Raw genomic sequence first — 21,664 nt, 5'->3', positions numbered from 1 at the left:
CGGAGCAGATGAGTATATTTCTGTTAGTGGCTTCAACTAAAGTTAAAGGTTTGCACACTCAAGGATAGCTAGAACCTCGGCTTGAAATACTGTGGCCAGCTCCCCTAGAGAAAAAGATTCCCTATGGTTAGTCCTTGAGCCGTAGACTCCAGCTCCAAATTGTCCGTCTGCCCCCGAGCCATCCGTGTACCAGATGTCCCAGTTTGACCGGCAGATTCGTTCTGATTTGCTCCAATGTTCCCTAGAAGGTATCTGGGTTTTGAAGAGCCTAAAGACCTGGGATTTCCTAGGTGTTCTATCCTGCAGCAGAGTGAATGGGTGTTCATGGAGGAACGATAGCTTGGTATGACCAAGATGATGACCCCTCCACTCACCCTGACACTTTAATCTGTAGGCGGAAAGTTTGGCTGTGCTGATGATAGAGCGATCCAGGGGTGGAAGACAGAGTGCAATCTCAAGCGCTTTTGTAGGGGTGATTCTCATGGCCCCCATCGCCGCCCTAAGGTAACAACGCTGAAGGCTTTTGAGTAGGTTCCTAGCCCCCACCTTTTCCACTCTGGGCCACCAGACCATCGCAGTATATGTGAGACGGGGTAGTAGAATGGCTTTGTAGATCCAGAGGGCAACTCTAGGTTTAATGCCCCACGTTCTACCTGCTGCCCTTCTGCATGCCCACATGGAGGTGTAAAATTTTTTACGTTTGATTTCAAGATGAAGTTTCCAGCTTAATTTGGGGTCAAGATGAACCCCCAAGTATTTTACTAAAGAAGTGTATGGTAGCTCTTTGCCCCCTCAGAGCCTCAGAGGCCCTACGGGTTCGGGCTTGCATTTTCTGGTGAAGATCATAGTCTCGGTCTTAGACGGATTGACCGTGAGACCTTTGGCTTGACACCAGTTTTGAATAATCTTAAGTGCTTTATCCATAAGCTCCTTACGGGTTGAGAGAAAGCTACCTCTCACAATTGCAGCCACGTCATCCGTAGCCACAGACAAGGAGGCCCGCCTCTTGTAATTTGACCAAGAGTTCGAGGCACCACAGGAGCGGAGAACGTCGCCCCACGGGCAGCCTCTGGCCGGGAGACCACTCAGGGTTTTATCTGCGTAATCACCAGTCAGAGTTCTGTCCGATAGCATACTTTGTGTTCAATCAATCAGAGTTTCGGGGATGTCATGCCTGTGCATAGCCTCATTGATCGCTGTATGAGATAGTATCGAATGCCCCCTCGATATCCAGAAATAGTCTTAGGGCATACCCTCCTGTCGCCAGCTGTGTCTCAATCTTGCTCACAAGGTGATGAAGGGCAGTATCCGTGGATCTGCCCGTCCTATAGACGTACTGAGAAAAGGCCAGCGGTCGAGTGGTGAGGGGATATGTCCTGATATAATTGTCTATCAGTTTCTCCAGTCTGTCCAGTGTCTTCAAAACAAAGGAGGTAAGGCTGATGGGTCTGAAATCTTTGGTCAAGATGTGGCCATTGCTGCCTGGTTTAGGTATGAAAGTGACTCTAGTGCCACTCCAGACAAGGGGCACGTGTGCAAGGGCTATGCTAGCCCTAAGCACTTTAACTAGGGGGCCTATCAAAAGTCTCAATCCTTCTTGTAAACAGGCGGGATAGATGCCATCTGGTCCGGGTGATTTATAGGGTTTGAAGGTTTTGACTGTCCATTCAACAGTCGGAACGTACTGTGAGTCGTCCCGCATGAATCTAATAGATGGTGAGATCAGAATATACAGAAGCGATGAATGAAAGAAAGAATGAAAGAACTAGGCAAATAAATAACAGAAATGATCTTGGTGGATTAAGCGAAGTTGGCTACGGCTGGCTAGGCCGCTTGGGGCGGCGGGTGTGCGAAATTGACCTCTGGCGCTTTAGCGACCCGGGTAGAGGCAGTGAAGGGCCCTAAGAGACGGGGGCCCATAAGTAAATAAATAAATAAATAAATAAAATGAAATAAAATATCCAAGGAAGAAAGTAGGGAGAGGACTAGATGGCTGGACCGGTCATCATGTGTCGCGGCGTGTCCTGAATTTGAATTTGATCGGGACGAGACGCACGGTGCTGGCGCGTATACTGGTCTCCGTCTGGGTGCAATTCCGAAGATCAGTCCAAGAGCGCTCAACGCTCGTGCTCGCTGGTAGCGTCTCCCGCAGCCGAGTTGCGACGCGCTAGGGTGGATTCAATGCTCTCCACCCTGAGGGAAAAAATTTTCCTCTTTTATAAGGTGGCTCACCAATGCTCCCCACCATGAGGAATAAATTTCCTCTTTCAATTTTTTTTTTTTTTTTTACAAAATTTTCACTGCTCTACCATTTTCGGGGTCAGCTCTGGGAGCAACACGCCGGCATCCAATTTAGGCATGCCCAGGTGTGACCTAAGTGAATTTCACCTCTTGGTGTTTAGCGGAGCACTGACCTCGTATGGTCATGTCTGCTCTGCAAGCAACACACCGGCCACCGAGAGGCGCGCCCAGGTGACCTTGTGAAACTTCACCTCTTGGTGCTTAGCAGAGCGCTGACCTCGTGAGGTCATGTCTTGTGCGTTTGCTGCCCCATATGGGTGCTGGGCCGTGGCACGCGCGCGCGCGGAGCAACACCAAGATTCGTCAAAATTTACCGAAGCGGCGAAAACCACACGCCGCCGTTAGAGATGTTGTCTGTCGCGCAGCATCGAAAAATTTTTAGGCATCGTCAGCATGTGATGAAAAAGGTGGCCTTTTGGTAGTGCATGGCCTGCTTGCTGTTCTGGTCGAGCCAGCGAATAGGAAAAAATTGCTGGGTAATGGCTCGCGGTACGAGGCGACTGCGTTTCCTCAGAATAACCATGCTTCTCTCTAGGACGTCTGGATGTCACTGCTCTGCTGAGCTTGCCTCCGAAAGCGTAGGTGATGTAGAGCAGGTAAGCCTGGGGTCTTGAGAAGCGATGGTTGGGCCGTTGAAGCGATCTAGACCTCTAGTTAGGTCCTCAGCCTCTCACGAACCCCGAGAATCTGGTAGAGAGCGTACGTTGTCGGATACAGGATGCGCATTCATCAGCCTCTCCTGTGTCAAGTCAGTGCTTTTACACCTCCCCGTGGTTCCCGATGGTAACGTTGTGCCTTCCGGTACAACGGCTAAGTAATCACTGGCGCCGTAGACTCTTCGACAGCTGATTTGACTCGTCTTGAGGAGCATCGGTCTTCCCTTTTTCAAGGACTTACAAAGGATATCTCACAGCATAGCCACGAGTCAGTGTCAGCTCTGCTGACCAAATGGCTCATATGTGGCTCTTATACGGAATCACCTTTCCCCTTTTCGGGGCTAAATCGGAATCACCGACGCCGTAAACTCCTCGACAGCTGATTTGGCTCGTCTTGAGGAGCATCGGTCTTCCCTCTCTCAGGGACTTAAAAAGGATATCTCACTGCATAGCCACGAGTCAGTGTCAACTCTGCTGACTAAATGGCTCATATGTGGCTCTTATACGGAATCACCTTTCCCCCTTTCGGGACTAAATCGGAACTTTGGAGGAATGGCCGACGGCTATGCTCTAGGCGGAACCTCCGCCTCATTCGAGGTGGTGGGCCGGCACGTGCTCGTCGACACGTTCTCCGCCCGTCGGGCTGTGAAATCGCGGACGGGGTTCACTCCGTTCCGCCGATGAAAAGCGGCCCACTCCTATCCTTTTTCCTTTCCCACTACTTCCATTCCATTCACACCGGTGGCCTATCTCCACTCCGTTCGCCTCTCTCACATTCCGGTGTGGAAGAGGGGAACAGGGGCTGCCGAAGACTCATCGGGCCCTGCGTCTCTGAGGTCTTGGACCCTGCGGCGACGGAACCGGGGGTTAACTAATCTCTCTTTTCTTTCAGGTACTTCGGGTTTCGGCTGTTGCCGTCTGTGGCTTCGTCGATAGACGTCGTTAGGTCGTCGTTGTCGTCGCGGTCGCTCTCGTCGCGGTCGGTCCCGTTATCTTAGGTCTGAAGACTAAGGTGTTAGGAACCGTGCCCAGGGTCTGCATGGTCGCGTAGACTTTAAATGTCGCGGTCGCGAATGGTCCGTCCCGGGATACCTGCCGTCCTCCCGGCGTATTTAGGCTTGGCGGCGTAAAGGTGGCTCTACGTCGTTCGACCACCCCTTCCACCGTACTCGTGGGAACAGAAATGAAGTGTATCAATCTTTAGACGTGGTGAGGAGTGCCCGCCTGGCTGACCGCTTCCGATCTGGCGTGGCCGCTGTTAGGGAAGCGCGGGGTGTGTCCGTCGTTGAGTCGCGCGTCTGCTCGTCCGCGCGGTCGGTGACGGCCTCCGCCTCCTCGAGAGCGCCTCACCGATCTGTGTGCGCGCGGACTCGTGACACAACACGCGACGGTGCACAGTCTCCGGGTTACGGCCTTCCTGCCGTTAGAATTAATTTACTCCGTTGTTCGGTTACCGCGATTAGGCCTGCGTCGTTTACTCTCGAGCGAAATATAAGAACCGCCGAAGTAGCCAAAGGGCAAACACGTGCGATTATATCCGCGCTTAGAACTGCGAGCGTAACAAATAGAACGCAAAAGACAGTTAGATTCGCGGACCCCACCCCACCCCACACAGCGAGTGGCCCGGTGCCACAAGAATTAGACAGGCCAGGTTCTTCGGTTAGTTTAGGTAATGCGTCCACGGGTGTTAGGATACTGCAGCTGAACATTCGGCTGTGGTAACGGTGCGTCAACTCGTAGTCGGGAAGCGACTTGATGTCCTGTTATTGCAGGAACCACACGTCAGAAAGCAGGGCTTGAGTCACACCTTCGTAGGGTTAGGCATAGGGATGAAAGTCGTCGCTGTGCGCTCGCAACGTCCGTGGGCAGCAGTAGCGATATGTAATCCCAACTTCCAAATGGTCTTTGTCTCGCAGCTTAGCACTACACATTGTGTCTGTGTGGAAGTGCAGGCCCCCAGCTTTTCCTTCTACGTCATTTCGTGCTATTTTCAGTACAGCGACGAGATTGAGGAGCACCTCAGGCACCTCGAGATGGTGTTTCGTTCACTGAGGAGGGAGAGACTTATCGTAGGTGTAGACGTCAATGCTCGGTCGTCACTCTGGGGTCCCCAAGAGACAGACGATAGAGGTGCCAAATTCGAGGATCTCATCAGGGCATTTGGCATTAGTGGTCAACGATGCTGAACAGCCACCCACCTTTTGGACGACAAGAGGCTCGTCATTCATCGACGTGACCTTGGCGTCGCCCTCCATGAACAAATTCATCTGGGATTGGAAGGTGAGGTGTGACTGGACTACCAGCGACCACAGGGCGGTGGACATAAGATTGAGAGTGCTCAAAGAGTCAGGTGGCGATCGGAGAGCTGCAAACACGAGATTCGACACAAGTCGGGCCGACTGGGAACGGTTCTCTGAGACCCTGACAGATCTTTCAAGATCGCAACTGGAGGCTATCGATCTGTGTTCCACAGTTGAAGTAGAGAAGATGGCAGAAACGCTCACAGTTGTCACGGAGACCTGTGTCGCGTCAATGCCTAGAAAGCGTAGATTTAGGAAGTCCAACCCGTGGTGGACACAGGAACTAACGATTTTGAAGAAAAGATTCTATAGACTACATAGGGTTCTCCAGAGAGCGCAAGGAGAATCCGTTTACTTCGAGATATTGCTGGAGTACCGATCTTCACGAAGGCAGTACAATAGAGAGGTAAAGCGGACGAGACTCGCGAGTTGGCGGAAGTTCGTCACATCGCACGGTAACCAGGAGCCCTGGGGCTTCGTTTACAAGCAACAGGCGAGCAAACTCCAGGTCGAGGGGGTGCTGAGCACACTCCGGTGTGGTGAATATTCCACGAAAACATTAGGGGAGACCGCCAGCTACTTTCTGGACGTACATATTCCGGATGACCGGGAGATAGAGGACACGCCTGAGCAGCGTGAAAGTAGAGTCACGTGTAGAGACGCTCCGGATACAGCCGACGCTCCTCTCATCACGGTGGAGGAAGTGGCTGACGTGGTTAAATCGTTCAAAAATAAGAAAGCTCCGGGTCTAGATCTAATAGAGGTTGCCGTTCTCAAGGCAGCCTATAGTTTAATCCCCGGTCAATTAGTTAGGCTTTTCAATGGGTGCCTCCAGTGGGGCGTCTTTCCTTCTGTCTGGAAGGAGGGCTCGCTTCGAGTCCTTCTGAAGGGCGAAGATAAGGATGAGAGGGACCCAAAATCCTACAGACCCATATGTCTCCTCTCCGTGGTAGGAAAGTTATTTGAGAAATTACTCAAATCCCGGCTGATGGACACGTCATTGGCACCGGACAAGGTTTCCCGTCGACAGTTCGGGTTCATGCCCGGAAGGTCGACGGAGGACGCTGTTGTTGAGTTGCGGCGAATGGTCTCTGCCTCCGAAGGGAGGTATGCTGTCGCATTTCTCTTCGACATCTCCGGGGCTTTTGATAATGTCTGGTGGCCTCTCGTCTTAGATAGTCTGAAGAAACGCGATTGTCTGCGGAACGTATTCGGGGTGCTCCGGAGCTACTTTGACGACCGTAAAGTAAGGATCACGCTTAGTTCCGTGGAGATGTCCAAGCGAGCAACGAGGGTGCCCGCAGGGCTCCATTCTCGGTCCGGCTTGCTGGAATCTCATGTTTGATGGCCTTCTGAAGATACTGGAAAGAACAGTTCAGGACAGATTTGCTGCGTACGCGGACGACCTCGTGGTTGTCATAAGTGGAAATTCGCGAAGGGAACTAGAGACAGAAGGCCAGCGAGTAGTTAACGTAATAACAGAATGGTGTAGGTCCGCGAAGCTTCAGATTTCCGAGCGTAAAACTGAAGCCATCATTCTGAAATCTAACGCGATCGCGAGAAACCCAATAGGCAGCCGGAGAGGAGCACGACCGGATAGGAAGCGGAAAACAGCAAATAGAACCGTCAATTTCGAGAATAGGTCGCCAATTATTAAGATCGGTAAAGCGAAGATACAATTTAAAGAAACGGTTAAATATCTTGGCGTTCATATAGATAGAAATCTGAAAGTTAGATCTCAATGCGCGTATCTTGAAAGCAAAGTCGGGTTGCTGTTCGCTAAATTAGGTAGGCTAGCCCGTGCCCATTGGGGCCTCTGTTTTAGAGCACTCTCCACGATCTACCGGGGCTTGTTCGCACCGACGGTGGCCTATGCTGCCGCGGGGTGGACTGACCTGTGTACAGAGAGTAACATTAGGATCTTAAAGGCTTTGCAGCGCCGTGTCCTCATTTCATTGACCGGCGCATATCGCACGGCCTCGTGGGAATCGCTCTGCGTCGTCGGGGGAGTGATTCCAGTCGATATTATCCTTCGTGAAAGTGTCGCGCGATACCAGGTTAGGTCGGAAAAGGACGCCAAGATCGATAATATAGAGATACCCGCCGGAACCGATAAAGAAACCGCGATAGAAAGGATTAGAGACGAGGCGATTAACATGTGGCAGATCAAATGGACGTCTTCAAATAAAGGTCGTACCACATTCGCCTACTTTAACAACGTGCGGGATAGATTAACCGCGCGATCTCTAGAACCAAACCATTGGAGCACGCAAGCTCTCACTGGACACGGCGATTTTAGGGCCCGTTTGGCCGCGTTAAATCTCGTAGATAGTGAAGCGTGCATTTGTGGAGGTAGGACAGACTCGGTCCAGCACTTCTTGTTGGAATGTCCTATTTTCGACGCGCAGAGAGAGGTTCTGCTCAGCGTAGTCCCGGAAGGTAAACGGCAATGGCCGGACGTGACGCGCTTCTTCGTGTCCAGTCAAGAAGCTTTTGTACTGTTTACCGATTTTTGTAGCGAAACCCTTTGGTTAAAGGGATACGAGACGTAGGATCAGTATTAGGTAGGGTCCGTCGTTCAACCGGAGAGGTCGGAGCCTTCGGTAATGGAAGCACGGCCCCGTAACCTTCTCGGGATCACCGCGCTTTCGAACGGTGGTCGCGTCGCGTAGCTCTAAGGTAGCTTCTGGTTAGGTAGGACTGCTCCAACCTAGAATTCCAACAGTCCACAGGCCGGCACCAAGGTGTGCCATAAGGCCACATCCCACCAATCTATCCTAACCACATCCTATTCCTTCCAAAATTCCGCCCGACAGGGTCAGAAGCGTGCATCCGGGCAGGGTGCAAATGGACAGGCCTTCCCGTGGTTCCCCGTGTACACGGCCAGTGGGGGGTGGAGCACTGAGTCGGACGCGAGTGTGCGGATCGGCGGCGTTAGGTGCTCCTGGGTGGCGTGGTAATGAGGCGCCTCACTGGTCTGTGACCAAACTGTCCATTCCCGCGATAAGGATCCCGTGGGCGTATCTGGATTTTTCTATCGCCCGGCTCGGGGCGGTTTCGATAGACAGTGGATAAAATGTGGCGTGTACCCGAAAGGGTGGTGTAGCACGAGCCGTTGCCATTTGTGGTAAAGGCTCACACATTAAACTTTGTCCATTCAACACCCTTGGGATGGACTATCTTCGCCGCTAGTGACCAATCCTAAGTTCTATATAATTCTACATAAGTTTTCAAAGCGAAATCCTTCTTCTTCTATAGCATCAAAGTATTGCGACTAATGTGTACTACACGATGTCAAAGAAATCTATTTACATGATTTTCTTGTTGATAACTTTTTAATAATCGACGGTTAAAATCTATTGAAGATTACTCAGAAGAATGTTATAATATATATCAAGATTATTGATATTTGTAGGGATTGACCATATTTTAGGCGAATATTTACCAATAATAATAATAATAATAATAATAATAATAATAATAATAATAATAATAATAATAATAATAATGCTTGTTTGTTTATTTACCAGTGGGCTCGACTTTCTGCCACATATAAATCTCCAAATTGAAAATGTGCACATCATTGAAATATTTATAATCATGCCGCAGATTATCATAGAATCCACCAAACACTATCAGTTGCTTCTTTACGTGTACCATCCTATGTCCACTTCTGGCTGACGGACCATTTGCAGCTCTATAATCATCAATATATACAGAGTAATCTATTTTAATCGATATAATTTAATAATTCGAAAATAATTTTTGTGAAAAATATTTTAAACAAAAAAATATTTCGAAAAGGACATAAACTGTTTAAATTCTTAATAAAGGACCCCGCACAAATCATATGGAAACGGTTTCAGTGAATTGTCTAAAAATTGGATGTTTTAGTTTATGATTTCCTCATCAAAAGACTCAATAGACACCACCTTAAAAAATGAACAGATTTATTGTTACAGACATTCAAAACGGATAATTAGATTCACGTACAACTCTTGTCTAAAACATTTTTTCATTCGTCCACTTTCTGCGATGTTAATCGGGGTGAACAATTAAAAAATGGGATCCTGCACGCACGCACGCACGCACGCAACAAACAAACAAACTCATACATACATGCAAATATACCAACATGCATGCATATCTACATGTAATGTCGAATACATCTCCAGCGTGAATCTAATTGTCCGTTCTGAACGTCTGTAACAAAAAATCTGTGTATCTTAATGCTGTTACTGTCTCAAGATTGCACTAACATGTTTGCGATACGGACTTTTGATAATATCTTTTAACAAGTAAAAATTAACATTGAAAAACAATGTTATATAATATAACACATTTTCAATTTCGTCTTTTTACTAAAAATGAAAGAAATAACATACATCTTGTTTCAATCATTATTTTAAATATATAACACACCACATACACACACTTTGTATGTGTATGTGTAAAAGATCGTTTAAAATATCAAATAATATAAGCAATATCAAGCAACATTTAACATAAATGTATATCCTGTAATATAAATGCATGCAATTAAAAAATATTCCAATTTAATATTTTTTAGAGAATTTTTTTCTAAATTTTTATAATATAAAATTTTTAAGAAACGTAAATAATTTTAAATTAAATCGAAATTGGCAAATAAGAGCCCCAGCGCGATAATTCGAGCGAGGGAAGAAATAACACATCCTTCTTTCTGATTACTCGTTTATTTTAAAATAAAAATAATTACATTAATAAAAAACGAATGTTTCGGATAACCTTTTGATCCCTCTTCAACGCGATGTTAACAATATATATTATAAATTACTATAACGCATTAAATTATAAAAATTTTCTTGATCCTTGAACGCATAAAATCCTTGATATCCGCATAGATGACGATAAATTGTATTCCACGGAGATCTGGTAAGCGCATTATTTTCAATTAAGTCCTTCAAATTATTACAGTTGTGCTGTTCCAATGTATTCGGTCACAGCAGATCTAACAAATCGAGTAAAAATATGAATACCGAAAGATATTACACATGAATTAGCTTTTTATGTTTAAATTAATAGTTTAAATTAATAGAAGCATAACTCACTAGATTTCGCGCTTTTTTAAATTAATAACGGTATGCCATTGTGTATCTCTCATGTTGGTTTGATATTTGTTAGGATGTAAACATAGATTCAACCGAGGACAAAGTCGGTTGATTCGATAATAACAAACATATAAATATGTAAACCAATGTCTCATATTTTTGATAAATTATCGACAAATGCATGATGCAAGCCCTCTGTATCACTCTGCAAATTCCAGCTATTTTTTTATCGCTTGATAAACAGCATTTCGGAGACGAGTCTTTTGCTCAATGAGGACTCTCTGTCCAAAATCTTAGGCTCTTCCCAATTAAAATTGTAACCAAATTCAAGTCTATGATTGGTTATGACCGAAACGATGCGTCATAATAATTTGTAGTATATATTGTTAACATCGCGCTGAAGAGAGATCAAAAGATGATCTGAAAGATTAATTTTTTTTATTAATGTAATTATTTTTATTTAATAAACGAGTAATAACAAAACAAATAAACGAGTAATCAAAAAGAAGAAAATGTTATTTCTTCCCTGCGCTCAAATTACCTCGCTGTGGTTCAACTTCGATTTAATTTTTAATTATTTGAGCCAAATTTCAAATTTTATTTGATTGTAAATAATTTTTCACAATTAAAAATAATTATGTATTATTTATTTCTTTTTCTATTTTCTTATACATACGTGATCTTTTCCCATTTCTTTTCGGCGAACCGGAATACCCACAAGTCACGGTAATGATAAAACTGCGACTCGCTCGGACTAGTGAATTCACCGCCAAATACCCATAATTCGCCACTGCCATTTGCAGTAGTAGCTACTGTCTGATGACCACATCGCGGTGGTGGTGCTCCAGGCGCTTTTATTAATGTCCATTCTCGCTTATTTATGTTATAGAAGAACATATCGCCATATACAATGGTCTAAAAGAATTAAATATAATTAAACTCTTATTATGTTTAGATTTTGTTTTATTAAATAGAAAAATAATTTCTCTTTTTATTGTTAAATCTCTTTTAATATTAGTTATCTTTATCAAATTTGATTTGATTTGCTCTATCAAAAAATCTAAAAACAAATTATTTCATTAATTTTTTAGTAAAATTGAATATTAAGGGCTACTCTTGATTTTTTAATGATAGAAGTATGTAACCAAGATTATAATCCTAAACATTTAAAAAATTTTAGTTAAAAGGATGTTGTTAATTGTTTATTATACAAAGTTATAAACAAATATTAGTTGTCTGATATTTTGATGCTAAGATCTAAAAAGATATATTTCTCTATGCAATATAAATTTCTCAGTGAAAAATAGCAAATTGGAAAGACAAGTATTAAACATTTACAGACACCTAAACAGGTATTTAATAAGTGTTTTTTCCGATCTGTATTTCTCACATTACTCAATATTTTAGATACGAAATGAGATCTAAAAATATAAACTTCGGTATATATTTTCGATTTTTCACACGATTTTCTAAAATTTACATTAACATTTACATCATATCTCCTGATTATCTTTTCCAGAAGATAAAAAAAATATAATTAGATTTTTGAAATCAAAAAGTCTTAATATGCATATGCCCTAAAGTCGATTGTTTTAAAGTTATAAACAAAAAACAAAATTGCAATTAGAAATAAAAACACAAACAATTCTGCTTTTTAAGTTATTGATGTTATGGAACACAAAAGTCCCGCATCGTTATGTATATCGTTACTCAGTGCCTAAGAAATTTTTCATTTAGATATTGCCATAACATCAATAACTCAAAGAGCAAAATTGTGTGTGGATCAAAACGGTAGTCATTTTGAACAATTTGTAAAATAATATATTGTTTAATATATTATAATTATCTTCAATAAGTAATACAGTCTGTTCTTATTTCTTATTTCAATTCCGTTTTTTATTTATAACCTAACCTAACCGTTTTCCGTTTTTTATCTATAACCTAACCTAACTCAAACCCTATTTCTGATTTACAACTAAAATTTGATTTGGATTACGTTGGATATTTCTCCTCAAACGTACATGCTGTCACAAAATTATGTTCTATTCATTAAACTTTTTTCATTATTTTATATAATAACTTTTTAATAAATAATAAGTGATGCTTAAAATCTTTTGATACTTACTCAGAACAGTGAGCTTGACTTTATGTGTCAATGTCATTGAAATCGGTGAGGTTATCCGTAATATGCATAATTGCTCAGTATAGTATTTAATATGTATTAAAATATATATCGGTATAAATTAGGCAATTATGTTATATTATATACTACATCTACTTTAATGGTTTAGATATAAAAAAACTTTTAGATATAAAACTATTGAAAGTATTGTAAGACACCCATTAGGTTAGCCCAAACGGGTGCTTGTACGATGCAGGCGCACGCATCTACGAAGTTGCGCGCGCAGCGGCAACTTCGTTCGTCATTGGTGGTTTAGCGCTAGGCAATGCGCAATAGGGAACCGCGCATACGGGCCGACTTGTGATTGACGGATGGAAGACCTCGTGGTCTGCGCGAGTTACAGAGAGAATTAGCTTTGTATAAACGTCAAGCATGTAGGACGCGTGTAAGACTTTTGTTAATAAAACGCACGTTATCTTTGTATGAGCTCGAGTTATTTTACTCCCGACGCCTTTCCTACGGTTTGCCCTTTCAACAATTCTGACATCGCGGACGTCTTACAGTATCATGTGTTGTGTTCTTAATAACTATTATTGGTGTTAGAAAGCAAGAAGTATTTTATTTATAAAACACAGAATTTTTTTTAGTAAAAATTTATCATTATTGTCTTTATTATTACAATCATATAAATTGTTACGAATATTTACATGTTTTGGAAAATTTTTGCTTTATTAAATTAGTGCTATATTTATCAAAATTTGTAGAATGTTATATATAGTAAATCTACTATAAGCAATATCTATAATAAAAACAAAATGTAATTCGCATGTTACGTAACGTTATACAAGGGATGCATGCATAAAATTATTAATTAAATTAATTTTTTATTTAGCGTTTTTATGAAAACATTCTTATGGCAGTATTATACATATATCTTATTTAAATTTTTATAGTAGTTCATTTTATAATAGATCATTTGATATATAAAAGTATAGTTAAAATGATTCATATAAAATGGCAATGTCACTTTTAACAAAGGAATCAAAAATTGTCCCTTCCAATTTAGGCGAGTTTGAAATATATTATAGTATTACTCTCCTATGCTAATGGTAGATAAAGTCGATGCTACTCTCAAGCATTTGTTAAAAATATTTAAAATTTTCCATGTTCCTTATGCACCTATTTACAAAGACGATTTTTCAGCTACAACTATAGCCGAGAACATGAAGCGACGGACGCTAGAACATTACATATTTTGCAAGTTTGAAGTCTTTTTCCAACTTTTTTTTCATATAGATCCGACTGTACAACATACTTTGAAGAACATCATTATTTTCATATTTATTTATTATTATAATTTATTTATTACTTATTTACTTATTTATTTATCTGTGTATATCTATATCTATATCTATATCTATCTATCTATTTATTTATTTCGCCAAGTGTATATATATATATATATATATATATATATACAGGGTGATTCAGAACAAACGTTTGTCTTTAAAAAAATAAATTGTCGAGTCTATTCTAAGACGATTTTCTCTTTACCAAAATTGTCTACGAGGCTTAGTTTTTAAATTATTAAATAAAATAGTTTGCGAATTACGGAACAAGTACAAGAGGTAGACAGGGACGGCGCAACTCACCGTCCGATACAGGCGATCATGTGGGGCGCTCGACGCGATCAGCTGATTGCTGCACACGATGAGTGTAACAATCAGTGTGTGTGTGCGTATGTGTGTGTGTGTGTGTGTGTGTGGTGTATTTATGCACGCGTATCCACACATGCACCGTACTCTCTCTCTTTCTCTCTCTCTCTCTCCCTTTTTCTCTCTCACTCTCTCACTCACTCACTCACTCACTTATTCTTATCTTAATAATGAGATTCTTCATACTGCTGATAAATAGCAATGCCCAGTGTGTTGCACGATAATAATCGTCATCGACGAGACGTCGTTTCTTCAACACGCAGTCTGACACATCGTCAAATAAGCGAAGTTTTTTCTTTCATCACTTTCGACACTTTTACAAATTTACTCGCGCACTTAATCATTCACGATTGATAAAAGGAGGAATTTACCAACGGTTACGGTACGAATTTAATAAACGGTTAACGCATTTAATTATTAATTACACACTCGATTAAAGAAACGCGTTAACAGAACGCGATACTCGATGCAAAGCGCGCGACGCGACGACCGACGACAAGCAGGTCAGGTTAGTACTAGCGCCTCTAGCGGCTAGAGTCTCGTGGAAAGGAGAGTAGTTAGGGGAGGGAAAAGGGAGAGGGGAAAAGAAGAAAGGGAAGAGGAGGAAGAATTAAGTATGGAGGAAGTGAGGAAAGCTATAAGGATGTTAAAGGATGGGAAGGCAGCAGGGATAGATGAGCTACCAAGTGAGGCATGGAAATATGGAGGAGAAGGAATGGAGGAGAAGGAATGGAGGAGTGGGTGTGGGGGTTTTGTAATAGGGTGTGGAAGGGAGAGGGATGGCCAGAAAGATGGAAGGAGGGGGTAATAGTACCAATTAGAAAAAAGGGGGAGGGGGTGAGGGCAGAGGAATATAGAGGAGTCACATTAATGCCAGCGATTTACAAAGTATATGTAACAGTTTTAGCGGAAAGGCTGAGGAGTGAAATGGAGGATAAGAGGGTATTGTCGGAAAATCAGACGGGATTCAGAAAGGGGATGGGGACTATGGATAATATATATACATAATTAATTATTTGGTGAATAGGCAGCTGAGCAGAAAGAAAGGAAGGCTGGTGGCTATGTTCATAGACCTGAAAGCGGCATTCGATTCGGTGGATAGGGGGGTGATGGTAGAGGCAATGAGGGAAAGGGGAGTTAGGGAGGGATTGATAGAGAGGGTGGAGGAGATAGTGAGGGAGACAAGGAGTAGGGTTAGGGTAGGAACGGAGATAGGGGAAAGTTTTTGGACAGCAAGGGGGGTGAGGCAGGGGTGTCCATTAAGTCCATTGTTGTTTAATATAGTATTGGCGGATCTGGAAGAGGAAATGGGTAGGGTAAAATAGGGAGGGGTTAAACTGGGGGAGAGAATAATATACACATTGGCGTATGCGGATGACGTAGTATTGATGGCGGAGAAGGAAGAGGAAATGAGGAGCATGATGGAAAGATTAGAGGGGTATTTAGAGAGGAAGAAATTGGAATTAAATCCGAATAAAACAAAAATTATGAGATTTAGGAAGGGGGAAGGGAGGATAAAGAAAAATGATTGGCGGTGGAAAGGAAAGGTAATTGAGGAGGTGAAACGATTTCAGTATTTAGGGTATACGCTACAAAAAAATGGAGGACAGGAAGTGCACGTAAAGGAGAGGGTGAGAAGGGCAGCAGTAGTAATGGGGCAGGTATGGGGAATAGGGAAAAGAAGATTTGGGAAAGATTGGGGAAGAAGATTGTGGATGTTTGATAAGTTAGTATGGACGGTGTTAGGATACGGAGTAGAGGTGTGGGGATGGAGGGAGAGAGAAGGAATGGAGAAATTGGAGGAGAGGTATTTGAGATGGGTGTTAGGAGTGGACAGAGAAACCAGGTTACTTAGTAAGAGAGGAACTGCAGAGAGAAAAGTTGAGGGGAAGAGCAGGGCGACGGGCATGGGGATTTGAAAAAAGATTGGAGAAAGGTAAGGGGAGTGTGTTGGCTAGAAGGTGCTGGGAGAAAATGAGGGAAGAGGTCAGGATGGGGAGGGGGGATGCGGAGTGGGAGAAGGAGAGGAGGGCATTCTTTGAGGACAGAGGGATGGAAATAGAGGAAGTGGAAAGAAGAAGAGGGGAGGGAAAAGGATGGTTTGGGGAGTTAGAAGGCAAGGATAAGGAGAAGCAGAGGAAGGAGAGATGGGGGAAAATAAGAGAATCAAGGTATAGCAAGTGGTATGGAAAGGTAAAAGGGAAGGGGATACCGGAGTACTTAAAGAAGGACTGGGGGGAAAGCAGATGGCAGAGGGTGGCGAGATTTAGACTGGGAAATGAAGTGAAGGAAGGAAAATACTGGGAGGAAGAAGAGAAAAGGAAATGTAGGTTATGCGGGGGGGAAGGGGAGACGTGGGAGCATGTATGGGAAGAGTGTAGAGAATGGGCGGATGGAGGGGGTAGTTGGCAGGAAGCGGTGGGGTGGGTGTTAGGAGAGGAAGGAGAGGGAGAGGGGTGGATGAGGGAGTTAGAAAGAGTAAGGAGAGAAGGGGGTGTAGGGGTGGTAAGGGAGGAGAGGAATGAGTGAGGAGGTGAGAAAGAGGGGAAGAGAGTGTGAGAAGGGGGCGAGTAGGGGTGAGGGGAGAGAGAGGAGAGAGAGGAGGGGGGGTAGACGAGTTATGAAGGGATAAGTAAATGAATGGAAAGGTAAGCAAGAGGAAACGGAAGTCCGCGGCGAGGCGTGTGGTGTGTGCGAAAGCTGGCGTGAGTAGGTAACTCACGGCAGCTTACTTAGTAATAAGTTAGGTTAAGAGTTAGGCTAAGAATCCTAGGTTAAGAGAATTGTAAGAAGATTGTAGCCCTAAGGGGATCAATAAAACATTACTACTACTACTACTACTATATAGTTGACAAATTATCTAAGAGAAAATGGTGGCATATATCTGATATTTGTCAAAAGTTTGTACGTTTGCCTTATATACAAACGAATTATATCGTATTTCCACTACTTCATACTGACGATTAACCTTTTTTTGTATTAAGAAAATTAATAAAAGTCAAAATGCTTGCGACGTCAAAATTTGTATGAAAATTTATGAAAATATATTTTTGAAATTTAATTTCCTTTTCCACATTTCTGGGTTGTTATCACGTTTACAGTTACTTACTTGCCGATGTTTCACAAATATTATACTTTGCGAAACGCTGGCAATTTTAAACGCAGCGATAACGCGGAAACCTGGAAAAATAAATAGTAAAAAACAAAATTTGTTATTATATGTCTGTAAAACTATAATGTAAACGTCGTCTAATTAAATGAATGAAATCAATCATTCTAAAACATATTATTAGAGATAAAATGTACGTTAAATAATAATATCACATAAAAATATTGTAATAATATCACATAATAATATCACATAAAAATATTGTTGTATTAACAAGATCTAGCTCGTATATCGTGTTAAGAAAATTCAGATTGTATGTGGCATTTCTTTATATTACTTGTTTAATTCGGTATTGGTCGGAATATTATTTAATATTATTATTAGATATTTATTGTGTTTAGCAGCATCATGAAGGCTGACACACGAAAATACTACGTCGTTCAATTCGACGACGGAATTCAAATTATTCCTCAAAATTAGTTTGTTGATGGAACTCGAACAAAAGCATACTGGCCAAATTACACTAATTTCAAAACTTATGATAAGGCAGTCGAATTAATGCAAAATGTTGACACTGTTAATTGGACACAAGTCGCAGTATGTGAAATCATATCAACTTCTGGTAAATATAGAAATATATATGTTCATAATGTTTGATATAATATTTAAAAATTGATTTCCGGTTGTCATCTAAAGCCAAATTTGTATTACGACTTGATGCATCGCTTACTACATCCTATAATTTTTATCTGAAATGGTTTTTCCAAAAATGTTTAGTTTTAAAAACATCCGTTTCCAGGGTATTGAATAACCCGACATAGTAGATTCTATAGTTTTATTGTAAGTGCCTGATATCAAATGTACAAAAATCTAGAAAAGAAATTAATTACTGAATTTATTATTTTTAATATCTTGATTATTAGAATAATACCAATAAACAACTTTATTATAAATATCACATCATTGCATTTTTCATTCTGTACTATATTATCTTCAGATTCCTTTCAACGTGCGAAAGATAAATTAAAGAGAGCAGAAATGGTCACAGACGTAAATACTGATGTCGATGAAACTGCAAAGAAGAGAAGAAAAATTACAGCAGCTAAACGTTTAAGCAGTAGTGATTCAGAGGATGAAGGTACATTTGCTGACTCTTTACCAGCATTCCCACGTCAACTAATTGTGCGGCAACAAAGTGAAAATAATTCATCTCTATATTATAAAGGAGATACAAGTTGTAAGAAAATTGTATTTACGTTAATGTTGCTATTTACAAAACGATTCTAGATTATTTATTAATTAAAAGCACAAATATTCTAAAATATTCCAAACGAAGCGCTGATCAATAACTTTGGAAATTTCTAGTACTACCCAGTCAGCAAAGTCTGTTCAAACAGATTTTGTCAATTTCTGCTACAAATTTTTGTCGACAGTAAGATTGCAGATTGTATAAAAAATTTGTTATATCAAATAATGATAACAAAATGTCAGCAGAAATGTTACAAAACCTGCTGACATAATTTGATAGCAGAAACTGAACAGGATTTGTTTAAAATTATCATAGCAGATTGGTGGCAGAAATCGAGCAAGATCTGCGCAACACAGTTTGATAACAGATTGGTTGCAGAAACCGAGCAGGATCTGCGCAATGAAATTTGATGTCAAATTCTCGGCAGATATCGAGTAGAGCCTGCTGATATAACTGACGGCAGATTGATGGCAGAAATTGAACAGAATCTGTGCGACGCAATTTAACAACAGATTGTCGGCAGAAACCGAGCAGGATCTGCGCAATGAAATTTGATGTCAAATTATCGACAGAAATCAAGTAAAGCCTGCAGATATAACTGACGGCAAATTGATAGCAGAAATTTAACAAGATCTGTGAGGCGCAATTTGATAGCAAATTAATAACAAAAATCGAGCATGATCTGCGCACACAATCTCTGATAGCAGATTGACGGCAGAAACGGAACAGAGTTTGCATGATGCGATAGTTCCTTCACTTACCGCTACGTGAGCTGTACTTTCTCGTAATCTAATTTCTGTCAGAAATATATATAAAGTCGCGAATATGAATAAAAGACTAAAAATATAGTAATTATCATTTTAATTTCTATCACTTTAATTTCTGATATCTGATACAAGCAGATGAGATTCAGAATATTAAACTGATTGGAATCAATATGATAAATGGTAATTTATTCATGTACTGCCTATTTGAGGCATAAAGCAAGAATTTAATTCTAAATAAATTACATCTCCAGTTTTACAAGTTACATTTACTTTTATCATTTACTTTATTATTAATTTAATTAAATTAAATTAGTCCTTCGCTATATGAGATATAACTACAATATAACATATATTACATTAACATATATTACGATATAACATATGACATATATGTCATTTTAGAAGAAAATTGTAATTAACTTGCCGATAATATTCTTATTTAGCACTTGTAATAATCAATTTTGTTGCATTTATATAATATTAATAAAAGTAAGCGCAAATCTTGTGCAGTTTCTGCTGTCAATTTGCCATCAGGTTGCATGCGCAGATTTTGCTCGGTTTCTGCTGGCAATCTAACATCAAATTGCATCGCGCAGATCCTGCTCGGTTTCTGCCGACAGTTTGTTGACAGGTTATGTTTTACAGACTCTGTCACCAAAACAAACAAAAGCTTAATGCGGACACAGATGGCTATGGTTCTGGTGTGGGATTCTGATCGAATTTGCTGCCAATCTGCTGCCAACCTGCTAACATTTTGCTTACTGGGTATATTTTAAAAATGTTATTAATTTTACAGCTAGATCATCATTCCGACAAACACAATCGGAATCCGAAGAACAAGACTGTTCATTTTATTCCAACCTTTCTCAGAATAATATACAATCATCAATAACAAATAAAAAAGGTACCAATAACATCTATAATAATAACTTATATTTTTTTAACATATTTAAATAATTTCAAATTTACTATTTAGAAAATAGTTGCCAATTGTCCTGGATAATCGAAATATTGAATTGTTTTTATTTTCTTTTTAACCATAATTAGTTGATTAATAAAGGATTCACATTGCGTCCAATGTCCGATGTACGACATACGATTGGATTCATTGGACATCAGACACAATGTGAATCCTCCATTTAGCTTGTATTACACTATTGGAGCAGCCGGCCGGCAAGTTGTTTTGCTCTGATTGGTCCAACCGCAACCGAGCTCACAACTTGTAGTGTAATACAGGCTTTAATGAATTAAACTTCGGTTAGTTATGAAATTGGATCTTAGATATCAAAATATTAATTGAGATTTTTATTATATTTGTTATTTTTGTTCAGGTAGTTTACAATTGGAGCCAAAAAAGAATGTTAAAGATCTTTCGCACTCAACCGATTTTATACGACATAATAACATTTCTTCAGATTATGAAAATGAGTTTACTAATTTGGCACAATTTCCTAAGAACAAGGTAAAGGAAACTACACATAAACTTTCACCATCCATTGCGCAATATGGTAAGCATAGGCAAATCGAAAGTAGGTCATATAATTTTTATAACAGGCTTGTATATATGTATTATATTATCAGTAATTAATAATTTTGCATGATTGCAGACGATGCTTCATTCAAAAAGTACATTATAAAAGCTTTGACGGATATAAAATATAAAGTAAACATTATTATTGCGAATCAAAATGATGAACGAGACACATGTACAACTTGTAAAAGGAATCAAGCAAGCGACAAAAATGAAGAAAAAGAGAATCCATTTATTTCTATGTTTCCTATAAAAAACGACGAAGAGTTACAAACATTAGAAAGATTCTTAATGGACGAACAAAATTACGCGAAATTGGTAAGATATTTATTAATTTTCATCCATTTATGTTTTTGATGGTTATTTGCACAAATGTATTTCATTATTATAATTTTGCACAGGTAAAACAATTACAGAAACTTGGTGGTCAAAGTATAAAACATACTGTACAAAACGTGTTGAAAAAATGTTTCACATTGGAACTAGCGCAAACATTCAGTTGGTTTGGAAGAAGAAACAAAAAACAGTTTTCCGAATTGCGTTTTTGCACAATTGTAATAGGTAAATTATAAATATTATAATACACTTTTTTATCGAAAGAGTAATTATAAATGCTAATTAATTCATGGAAGAATTTAATATATAATTTTTTTCTCAAATATGAAAGAAAGTATTTTGCATATTGAATTCTAATCAATTAACTGTTTTTCTTTATCACTCATTATTTTCAAATATTTAGACATTTAAAGCCGATTATAATTGGAAAGCAGGCAAAGATGATTTTAATTACTGGTAATTAAAAACATCATCAAACTCTGGCAAAT

The 21,664-nt window shown here is 40.4% G+C and overlaps 2 protein-coding genes across 6 annotated transcripts in view; one reads left to right on the top strand and one right to left on the bottom strand.

Moving 5' to 3' along the window:
* Positions 1 to 21,664, bottom strand: part of LOC145966891 (kelch domain-containing protein 4) — a 119,563-nt gene that overhangs the window by 73,361 nt on the left and 24,538 nt on the right. For 3 of the 4 annotated variants that reach the window (XM_083091318.1, XM_083091321.1, XM_083091320.1), the window contains exons 3-4: positions 11,024 to 11,262; positions 8,785 to 8,954 (exon numbers count right to left, since the gene is read on the bottom strand). In XM_083091318.1, the coding sequence (XP_082947444.1) occupies positions 8,785 to 8,954; positions 11,024 to 11,262 (409 nt within the window). Of the gene's footprint in view, positions 1 to 8,784; positions 8,955 to 11,023; positions 11,263 to 12,472; positions 12,706 to 21,664 lie in introns of those variants that run through there. The other variant, XM_083091322.1, reaches the window with a different exon arrangement.
* Positions 1 to 21,664, top strand: part of LOC145966897 (uncharacterized) — a 35,587-nt gene that overhangs the window by 11,910 nt on the left and 2,013 nt on the right. The window contains exons 2-7 of one of the 2 annotated variants that reach the window (XM_083091329.1): positions 17,695 to 17,915; positions 18,291 to 18,431; positions 20,106 to 20,213; positions 20,641 to 20,817; positions 20,917 to 21,158; positions 21,242 to 21,401. In XM_083091329.1, coding sequence (XP_082947455.1) covers positions 17,852 to 17,915; positions 18,291 to 18,431; positions 20,106 to 20,213; positions 20,641 to 20,817; positions 20,917 to 21,158; positions 21,242 to 21,401 — 892 coding nt within the window. In that variant the 5' untranslated portion in view covers positions 17,695 to 17,851. Of the gene's footprint in view, positions 1 to 17,694; positions 17,916 to 18,290; positions 18,531 to 20,105; positions 20,214 to 20,640; positions 20,818 to 20,916; positions 21,159 to 21,241; positions 21,402 to 21,664 lie in introns of both variants that reach the window. The other variant, XM_083091328.1, reaches the window with a different exon arrangement.

This window comes from Camponotus vicinus, unplaced genomic scaffold (genome assembly GCF_025532165.1).
Source record: "Camponotus vicinus isolate PSW18456_S1 unplaced genomic scaffold, iyCamVici1.0 SCAF_2, whole genome shotgun sequence".
Taxonomy (NCBI): Eukaryota; Metazoa; Arthropoda; class Insecta; order Hymenoptera; family Formicidae; genus Camponotus; species Camponotus vicinus.
The sequence above is the reverse complement of the archived record's forward strand: the minus strand, read 5'-3'. Positions and strand labels throughout refer to the sequence as shown.